At 44.4% G+C, this 10,315-nt stretch overlaps 1 protein-coding gene and 1 long non-coding RNA gene across 2 annotated transcripts; one reads left to right on the top strand and one right to left on the bottom strand.

Annotated features, from left to right (window-relative positions):
• Window positions 1-3,672: 3,672 nt before the first annotated feature.
• Window positions 3,673-9,004, top strand: gmpr (guanosine monophosphate reductase). The gene is made up of 9 exons (XM_058046876.2): window positions 3,673-3,926; window positions 5,728-5,847; window positions 5,956-6,039; window positions 6,122-6,295; window positions 6,381-6,462; window positions 7,918-8,024; window positions 8,116-8,158; window positions 8,325-8,484; window positions 8,550-9,004. The coding sequence occupies exons 1-9, from the start codon at window positions 3,840-3,842 to the stop codon at window positions 8,728-8,730; spliced, it is 1,038 nt and encodes a 345-aa protein (XP_057902859.1). The 5' UTR covers window positions 3,673-3,839; the 3' UTR covers window positions 8,731-9,004.
• LOC144899540 (uncharacterized) lies at window positions 4,729-8,818 on the bottom strand. The gene is made up of 4 exons (XR_013627724.1): window positions 7,276-8,818; window positions 5,681-6,476; window positions 4,958-5,092; window positions 4,729-4,833 (listed from the first exon to the last, which is right to left on the bottom strand). It is a non-coding gene; the product is annotated as an uncharacterized LOC144899540 (long non-coding RNA).
• Window positions 9,005-10,315: the final 1,311 nt, after the last annotated feature.

Here is a 10,315-nt window from a genome sequence, read left to right as displayed (position 1 = left end):
GACAATAAATATTGAGAAGGGCTGGCAACAATAGAAATGATATATTCACAATTAACAAATACTGTAACATTATTTTTTTACAATAATAAAAACAATAATGACTCCTAACAAATACTGAGAAGGAAAGTGGAAGTAGCAAGTAAGGAAAATGATCATTGAGCTTTTTTTTAATGCAGCTGCTTATTCCTGGCGGGTCAATATGACAAGCGTCCACTTGAAAGATAAGATTATGCTAAGGAAAGGAGAGCAAGCTCCAGCAATAATTAACTTCCTTAAAGCCTCATACGTGACCCACAATCGCTAACTCGTCCCAGAATGCTAACGTACGCTGTGGCCCATACTGGCATATCATAGCATCACACGGCTCCTCCTCACCCTCGTCATCACCCTGGCCACCTCAGGGAGTAAAAGCTAAATGAATTTTTAAGCATGCTTCATTTCAAGTTCTGCCAGCATTGCAAACACTCCATGAAGCGGCCCGCTGACACATCTGCTGGATCTTTGAACTTTATTTGTACCCATTACGTGCACTTCCTGATGGCATCCTCCCCATCTTCAATAGCACACTTACTTATTCATCACCAGCATCTTCTTATCAACATGACGTTTTAGAGTCTAAAACACAGCCTTTACATTAGGTACGCCTGCACAATAGTCACCTCATGCTTCAATCAAATGTGTCAATTGTGATTATGATTATTCTCTTGGCTTTTGGATCTGCTGTGGCCAACACTGTGGCGGGTGAATGTGTTGGAAAGCATGTGGGTGTTATGACAACACCACCGCTCTCTTTTTTCTGGCAGTAGACTGACACCTACTGGGGATCTTAGGAGTTACAGTTCACATCCACTGATGTTGGCTCGTAGCAGTTAATTGGTTCCAGACCCGACCGTGATATAGGATTCGATGTTAATAAATGACATATTTTCATGTTTAGACCATAGAAAATCTGTTTATGACTTTCTTGATATGGCTTAAGCATAACTGAAGCCCCGATAGTCACCTTTACTGTTTACACTCATATTATTCATTGCTTACATCACAAAGCAACTCTAGCCGCTAGCTAGCGAGATAACCAGTAAGCCTCCATTTATTTTTCTGTTGCTGTAGTCAATTTATCGATTTGTCACGTATGTTTTAAAGTCATTACTGACTTGGGGTGGGACAGGAGGACACACGCGTTAGCCACATTATCATACGAGGTACATTATTTAAAAAAAACAAAAAAAAACCTTAAACTGTATTATGGAAAGCAGGAAGTGAACAAATGTAACAGTTAGTGATTGTAAAAGTACCAGATGGAGGGGTAGGATTTAATAAGCTTTGCTTCTTCCTACTCCTTTTGGACATGTGGAACTGGGAACTGGTTATGAGATGCACTCAATTGTAATCTGATGCATGTTCAAATGAAATAAAACCATTACCATTACTTTTACCATTATCATAGCTAGGTGAGCTACAATGCTAACATTACATATCATGCTAAGTTAGCCTATTAGAAAAAGAAAACAATCCAACTTACAGCTCTCATATCTGTATCTGAGTGACGGATACTTGGCAGAGCCCCCGTCTTTGTTTTAGGATGCATAGCAAAGCCTTCATGACGTCAACAATAGCTGTAGGGCACATACACATATACACATATACACATGTTGTGTAGAACATCACTAAGAAGTCCTATTTGCCCATATTTTTATCACTTTGATTCTATCCCGTTTGCATTCTGCGATCTACTAAGTGCCACCATACAGTGCATCCGGAAAGTATTCACAGCGCTTCACTTTTTCTACATTTTGTCATGTTACAGCCTCATTCCAAATTGTATTAAATTAATCTCTTACCTCAAAATTCTACACAAAATACTCCATTATGACAATGTGAAAAAGTGGGACTTTTTTTGAATTTATTAAAAATAGAAAACTAAGAAATCACATTTACATAAGTATTCACAGCCTTTGCCATGAAGCTCAAAATTGAGCTCAGGTGCATCTTTTTTCCACTGATCATCCTTGAGATCTTTCTACAGCTTAATTGGAGTCCACCTGCAGTTGATTGGACATGATTTGGAAATATAATAACTGTCAATATAAGGTCCCACAGTTGACTGTGCATGTCAGAGCACAAACACCAAGCATGAAGTCAAAAGAACTGTCTGTAGACCTGCGAGACAGGATTGTCTTGAGGCACAAATCTGGGGAAGGATACAGAAACATTTCTGCTGCTTTGAAGGTCCCAATGAGCACAGTGGCCTCCATTATTCGTAAATGGAAGACGTTTGGAACCACCAGGACTCTTCCTAGAGCTGGCCGGCCTTCTAAACTGAGCGATCGGGGAAGAAGGGCCTTAGTCAGGGAGGTGACCAAGGCCCCGATGGTCACTCTGTCAGAGCTCCAGCATTCCTCTGTGGAGAGAGGAGAGCCTTCCAGAAGGACAACCATCTCTGCAGCAATCCACCAATCAGGCCTGTATGGTAGAGTGGCCAGACGAAAGCCACTCCTTAGTAAAAGGAACATGGCAGCCCGTCTGGAATTTGCCAAAAAGTACCTGAATGACTCTCAGACCATGAGAAACAAAATTCTCTGGTCTGATGAGACAAAGATTGAACTCTTTGGTGTGAATGCCAGGCGCCATGTTTGGAGGAAACCAGGCACTGCTCATCACCAGGCCAATACCATCCCTACAGTGAAGCATGGTGGTGGCAGCATCATGCTGTGGGGATGTTTTTCAGCAGCAGGAACTGGCAGACTAGTCAGGATAGAAGGAAAATGAATGCAGCAATATATAGAGATATCCTGGATGAAAACCTGCTCCAGAGCGCTCTTGACCTCAGTAGACTGGTCATGTACCTTGACCATATAGACAGTAGACATTAGCACACAGCCAAGATCTCAAAAGATTGGCTTCAGAACCACTCCGTGAATGTCCTGGAGTGGCCCAGCCAGAGTCCAGACTTGAATCCGATCGAACATCTCTGGAGAGATCTGAAAATGGCTGTGCACAGACGTCTCCCATCCAACCTGATGGAGCTTGAGACTTATTGCAAAGAAGAATGGGCAAAACTGCCTAAAGATAGGTGTGCTAAACTTGTGGGATCATATTCAAAAAGACTTGAGGCTGTAATTGCTGCCAAAGGTGGATCAACAAAGTATTAAGCAAAGGCTGTGAATACTTATGTAAATGGGATTTTTTTGTTTTCTATTTTTAATAAATTCAAAACATGTCAAAAAAACCTTTTTTCACATTGTCATAATGGAGTATTTTGTGTAGAATTTTGAGGTAAGAGATTAATTTAATACAGTTTGGAATGAGGCTGTAACATGACAAAATGTAGAAAAAGTGAAGCGCTGAGAATACTTTCCGGATGCACTGTATAATGAAAGTTTTCCTCTAATACATTATTAGACACATACTTTTACTCGTACTTAAGTAAATGTCGCTAAGTGTATTTGAGGACTTGTTCTACCTTTAAGTGTGCTGCTGTTTGGCCGCAATGCCCCAAGTGGACAGCAGGTGTGCTCTTTAGCAATGCAGCACACACCACTGCAGTGTGTGTGTGTGTGTGTGTGTGTGCGTGCATGTACAGAGAGAGGAGGAGGAGGAGGAGTAGGGTGTGAAGGCCCAAATAAAGCCATGGGGGCAGGGGCTGGGCAGCGCCCCCCTTTGCTATAAATACACTGGCTGCCTGGAGGTTCGGATTTGGTGGTTTGGGCTCCAGACCAGGGACCACCACCACCTTGATCAGTTCCTCTGCAGCAGCAGCAGCCTTCCTCAAGAGAGTCCCCAGTGCCTGTTCCTCTTCCTCATCATCACCATCACCACCACCACCCTCCTCCTCCAGGATGCCTCGTGTGGACGCAGACCTCAAGCTGGACTTTAAGGATGTCCTCTTCAGGCCCAAGCGGAGCAGCTTGAAGAGTCGCTCGGAGGTAAGCTCGCTACTGCTGCATGCAGGAAGTATACGCATGCACGCGCACGCATGCAGGCTGTTGTTTGCATGTGCTACACACGGATATCACCTTGTATGCTGTTGTTGTGCCTCACCAGCAATAATGGCTGATCTGAGAGCAGCGTGACCTTCTCGAAAGGTGACACACACACAAAGCAGCATCTACAGTCATTAGGCGGCTTTGGAATTCTTGTTAATGAACAGCAACAAGTCCTTTAAAGGAGCGGTTTGACTGCTTGTTTATGTCCTTTATCATATTTATTACACCTGCAAGTAATCATAGTTTGCGTAAAAATGGCTTTTAAGATTGTTTTCCCTCATGAACAATGATGAAAGGTCCAATAGAATGCTTTTAAAATTGTGTAAAACGTTGTTTATCCTGGTTCATTGGTTCCAGACCGACCAGGGTCAGCCAATTTCAGTGAAGTAGGATTCAATATAAATACATTAAATATTTTTGTAGTTAGAGCATAGCACAGCTGTCTATTGCTTTTTAAAATACACATTTTAACATTGTTAGAGCCCTGCAGACATTAAATAACACCCCTATAGTCACTTGTACACTTGAAATATTCTTTGTTTACACACATTTACAAACACATTGTGCAGGTTATGGTATTACTGCAGGAACCTAAAAGACGGCAACTGTTAGCATAGCAAGCTAGCGAACTAACTAATTAGCCTCTCCAATTTACTTATTCTAAACTTTAAAATGTGTTTCAACACGGACAAAGAAGAAAGACAAAGAAGACACAAACTTACCACTTCCACACTGAATGAGAGAAGCATCTCAAGCATATCATGTCCGCTCAGCTCTCTCCACGCCGTGTGAAAGGCAATCTCACGTCACTACAACCGCCAATCCAAGTTCATCAACCCAAGGTCCTCTGAAACGGAGCAGGTAAAATGGTGGTACTTGCTTCAGGCGGTATTGGTGTAGAAGATTCCTCACCAGTGTCCAGGATCGGACTTTCCTCATGTAGGAAAACAATGAAATATTGGGAAACTTACACCCTCATTCATTTGTGAAGGCCCGCCACAAATAGATTTGGCGCTACATGTCGGCCCTCGTAGCTTGTTGTTCCAACTCTCCACAGTAGATGGCAGCTTCTGCTTCAACGCTGCTTCTTAACATGCCTGGTCTGCCTGAAATTAAGGAGGAGAGAAGGAGGGATCAGCATTCAGACCCCTATAGATTCTATAGGTCTTATTGGCTGCTTTTGGAGACCCGAACATGAAAACAAGTGTTGCTCTTCTCAACGGGCAGCAGGTACTGCTGTGGGCCCGCCCCCATTTAAAAGCACACCCTGCTTGGGACAAAAAAAATAAAATAAAATTTGTAAACATACTTGTTTAGGAATACCTGTTCCTAATTGGCTGAAGCCAGCTGGCTATCTTAAGCGTAGTTTAAACATGCCAAATAGTGAGCCATAGTGAGGTCATATACTAGTCACGACCAGCAAAGGGACCCTTAATGTAAAGCGGCACCCTGGCGGCGTGCGGCGTCGTCCCACACCATGTGGTACCAAATGGACCACAACAGCAACATAAGGCCCTCAGGAGGACTTCTGGGAAAGCTTGTTTAAAAATAGCAGCAAGTATTGCAGTGGCGAGTCCTTCAGAGCACATTCCAAACGTGGCAGGACACTACAGTATACACGCTCACTGGTCACAACATTAGGGACACCCGCACGCCCGCTAATTAGAGCCCAATGTAGCCCAATAAACACATACCATTCAAGATGACGTAGTAAGAGCGGAATGTCGTCTCTGTCCTCTAGGTGGACCTTCAGAGGACTTTCACATTCCGGAACTCCAAGCAGAGCTACTCTGGCGTCCCCATCATCGCCGCCAACATGGACACCACGGGCACCTTTGAGATGGCGCAAGTGCTCAGCAAAGTGAGTCTTTCACTCATGAATCATTTACGCGATTGGAAATACCACAAGATTGTGCAGCTCCCAAACGTTGTGTCCATGAATACATGTGATCACATGGTTGTCTTCCAGCACACTCTCTTCACAGCCATTCACAAGCACTACACCGTGGACCAGTGGAAGAACTTTGCTGCTGATCACCCAGATTGCTTAGAGGTACTTTAAACCCGTCCTTAACAACAGCAGAGCGCTCCTGTCACATAGAAGATCTTTGAGCAGCGTTTCATTTTCACATTAGCACATAGCCGCCAGCTCGGGCAGCAGCGGCGCCGACCTGGAGAAGCTGTGCGCCATCGTGGAGGCCGTGCCCGCCCTCAAGTACATCTGTCTGGACGTGGCCAACGGATATTCTGAGTACTTTGTGGACTTTGTCAAGACCGTACGGGGGAAGTTCCCCAAACACACCATCATGGTAAGACGTTGTCACCATCGTTCACCTGTCACTCGGTCATGATGATGATGATGATGACGACGATGACGAAGCATGCTGTGTGCAGGCTGGTAATGTGGTGACGGGCGAGATGGTGGAGGAGCTCATCCTGTCTGGTGCTGACATCATCAAAGTGGGAATCGGGCCAGGTGGGTGGACGGGTCTGCAAGATGAAGACACACAGACTTGAAACTGCATAGTAGCAGTTATGCTAACACCTGTACTGTGCAGCTTTGCATGGCCACTGGTTGCTAGGCAGAATTCACACAGCCCAGTCATACTCTTACTGGCCAATGACAAATATAGCAAACCCAATAAACAAATCATGTCTTGACTTTTGAACACAGTAATCCCTCGTTTATCGCAATAAAATATATTTTAATACTTATGGCATAGCAAACATGCTTACGATATTCTAAATAGCATTTAGAGCCCTCAAGACATGAAATTAAACTCCTATGAGAACTGTTATGAAACATGAGGTTGGATGGCATTAGCTTTCACACTGGCTACTAGCTAGCGCAGAGAAGGACATGACATGGCTGACATCGAGTAGAAAAAAAAGAGTTATCTTCTCATTCTGTCCGGAAATGGTAAGTTTACGTATTCTCTGTCCTCCTCCACTCGATTGGAAATAATTTCCTAAGTTTAGAATAAGTCAATTTGAGAGGCTAACTAGTTAGCTCGGTAGCTTGCTGTGCGAGCGGCGGTCTGTTATGTCCCTTCAGTGATCCCGTAGGCTGAGCAATGTGCTGTAAACATGTAAATACGAGTGCAAAAGTGACTTTTGTGGTGTTATTTCATGTCTACGAGGCCGTCCTGATGTTACAGCTTTTGTGTGCTCTAACTCCGAAATGTTCCATTTTAGAACCAATTAGCCGCGATAAACGAGGAGTTGTTATACCCAACATAATCAGAGAAAATAAGACATATTAGACATAACTAAGATATCATAGACTCACAGGATAGCAGTTATTCTTTCCTGGACAGCGTATTGAATAAGACAGAATAAGAGTAAAATATGACATATAAAGACGTAAATAAAACTCCAGCTCGACCTGTGTCACAGTAAATGTCTTCCCTCGGGAACCTTTAGTGGCAAGACTAGTGCCTTTGTGACCAAACACCGACACCTAGTGGTCAATGTAGAATACAGCCACTGATGCTGTAACACTTAATGTGGGGAGACAAAAAGTGAGTAAAAACACATTCAGGAGAAAAACAAACATGCACGCACATGTTAATATCGAGTTTGTTTTTATTTATGGTTTGATTAATTGATAATGGTTGCAAACCTGTGTGTGTTCGTGTTTGATGTCGATCCCAATGCTCCTTCTGTCTTGTATTTTATTTATGCTCATTTAGGCCAAAAATAAGTAGAAATTGCTTAAACATGATTTCATTTACTAGTAATAGACCGTATTTAACGACTAAAGTGATCATTTGTGCATTAATTTTTGAAAAAACGCGATACATATTGTGATCAAAACATACACCTTGTATTGGACGGGGAAATGGCGCCATCTGGTGGGAGCGTCAACATGATACACCAGTGACCCATCAGTCATATTAAAATTAGCTTTGAATAACTTTGTGTGTTTTAGGGTCAGTGTGCACCACCAGGATCAAGACGGGCGTCGGTTACCCCCAGCTGAGCGCCGTCATCGAATGCGCCGACTCCGCCCACGGCCTCAAAGGACACATCATCTCAGTAAGTACATACTTTGGTGGTAGTACCACAATACAGGTCACAGAGGGAGCCCTCATTAAAATCCACTCTCATACGACACTTTTTTCTTGAGGATGGAGGATGCAGTTGCCCTGGAGACGTAGCCAAAGCCTTTGGTGAGTCTGAAACCTCTCTGGAAAAATACCAGATTAGCTTCTTTTTCCACTTGCATGAGTATTAAGTAGGTTAGTGGTTAACTTCTTTTTTTGTTCAAAGCTAAAAGATGGCCTTCACTATTTCTAGCGTTGTTTACTATAGCATAATGACCTCTGACCCGGACAGGTGCTGGCGCAGATTTTGTGATGATGGGCGGGATGCTAGCGGGCCACGACCAATGCTCCGGCGAGCTCATCGAGAAGAACGGCAAGAAGTACAAGCTGTTCTACGGCATGAGCTCGGACACGGCCATGAAGAAATACGTGGGCGGGGTGGCCGAGTACAGGTGAGATGCTTGCACGGACAAAGCGAGGACACGGGTGGCTTACGGTACCCACTTGCTGATCTCAGGGCGTCCGAGGGCAGGACGGTGGAGGTTCCCTACAGGGGCGATGTGGAGAACACCATCCGGGACGTGCTGGGGGGTCTGCGCTCCACCTGCACCTACGTGGGCGCCGCCAAGCTGAAGGAGCTGAGCCGCAGGACCACCTTCATCAGAGTCACGCAGCAGTCCAGCCAGATGTTTGTTTAAGTGTTTACGTGTGCAGACGTACAGGGAGGAGGAACACCTGCAAACTTCATCTCAGGAGATCTTTTCCAGCTCACTGACACGTCGCTTATGTAACATGATGATGCAATGACGTGGCCTTTTGCAGACAACTGTGAAACATGAACTTACATAGCATGTACGCTAAAGACACCAAAGGCCTGAAAAATCCAGCTGTGGAGTTCTCCAAAGGTTCTTCATGTGCGAATCCAATGCAAACTTCTTTGCAATGCGGCGGGAGAATTGGTGACAATAAATACATACTACATTACATGGGGTCCCATCTGGTGATACGATATCGGGACATACAACAGTATGTACATGGGGTCCCGTCTGGTGATACGATTTTGGGACATACTACAGTATGTACGTGGGGTCCCGTCTGGTGATACAATATTGGGAAATACTACGATACATGGGGTCCCGTTTGGTGATACGATTTTGGGAGGGGTCCCGTCTGGTGATACGATATTGGGTCATACTACAGTATGTACATGGGGTCCCGTCTGGTGATACGATTTTGGGAGGGGTCCCGTCTGGTGATACAATATTGGGACATACTACGGTACATGGGGTCCCGTCTGGTGATACGACATTGGGACATACTACAGTATGTACGTGGGGTCCCGTCTGGTGATATGGTATTGGGACATACTATGCAGTACATGGGGTCCCGTCTGGTGATACGATTTTGGGAGGGGTCCCGTTTAGTGATACGATATTGGGACATACTACGGTACATGGGGTCCCGTCTGGTGATACGATTTTGGGAGGGGTCCCGTCTGGTGATGCGATATTGGGACATACTACAGTATGTACGTGGGGTCCCATCTGGTGATAGGATTTTGGGACATACTATGCAGTACATGGGGCCCCGTCTGGTGATACGATATTGGGACATACTACATTACATAGGGTCTCGTCTGGTGATACGATTTTGGGAGGGGTCCCGTCTGGTGATACGATATTGGGACATACTATAGTATGTACATGGGGTCCCGTCTGGTGATACAATATTGGGACATACTATGCAGTACATGTGGTCCCGTCTGGTGATACGATTTTGGGAGGGGTCCCGTCTGGTGATACGATATTGGGACATACTACAGTATGTACTATATGGGGTCCCGTCTGGTGATAAGATATTGGGACATAAAAAGCCAAATGAATAACTTTTTATTGTATTCATTTTTATACTAGCAAAACAATATTTATAATATTTATTATCATTATTATTTTTCCAAGTGTTTTTTAGGTAAACCGTCCAAAACACGTCTTCTTCTAAACAACAACAAGGAAAGGAAAGATGTACCGTGGTTAACCTTTGGACACGTTTAAGCATGTGTGGTGTGTGACAGACAGGTGGTGTTCAATACATGGGGAGGGGGCTGTGGGGGGGGTTGAAATAAACACACAAGGCGGATGTTTCTTCCCGATATGTCAAGATTTCATTTTGTTTTTCCAAAGAGGTGCATTTGTACAGATGTCAAATACGTTTACACCGACAAGGTTTCTCCATGGCTATAGAGGGTTGGGGGGGGGGGTCTGGGTGGTGGTCTGTGAGAGATGG

This window comes from Doryrhamphus excisus, linkage group LG7 (assembly GCF_037039965.1).
Source record: "Doryrhamphus excisus strain RoL-2023G ecotype Guam linkage group LG7, RoL_Dexc_Guam_v1.1, whole genome shotgun sequence".
NCBI lineage: Eukaryota > Metazoa > Chordata > Actinopteri > Syngnathiformes > Syngnathidae > Doryrhamphus > Doryrhamphus excisus.
The sequence above is the reverse complement of the archived record's forward strand: the minus strand, read 5'-3'. Positions and strand labels throughout refer to the sequence as shown.

What these genes read in the sequence shown, in the direction of transcription:
- gmpr (XM_058046876.2), top strand. Translation starts at nt 3,840, where the DNA reads ATGCCTCGTGTGGACGCAGACCTCAAGCTGGACTTTAAGGATGTCCTC. An exon ending in GCTTGAAGAGTCGCTCGGAG is followed by an intron (nt 3,927 to 5,727) that starts GTAAGCTCGCTA and finishes TCTGTCCTCTAG; the next exon opens with GTGGACCTTCAGAGGACTTT. An exon ending in GGCGGGGTGGCCGAGTACAG is followed by an intron (nt 8,485 to 8,549) that starts GTGAGATGCTTG and finishes TGCTGATCTCAG; the next exon opens with GGCGTCCGAGGGCAGGACGG.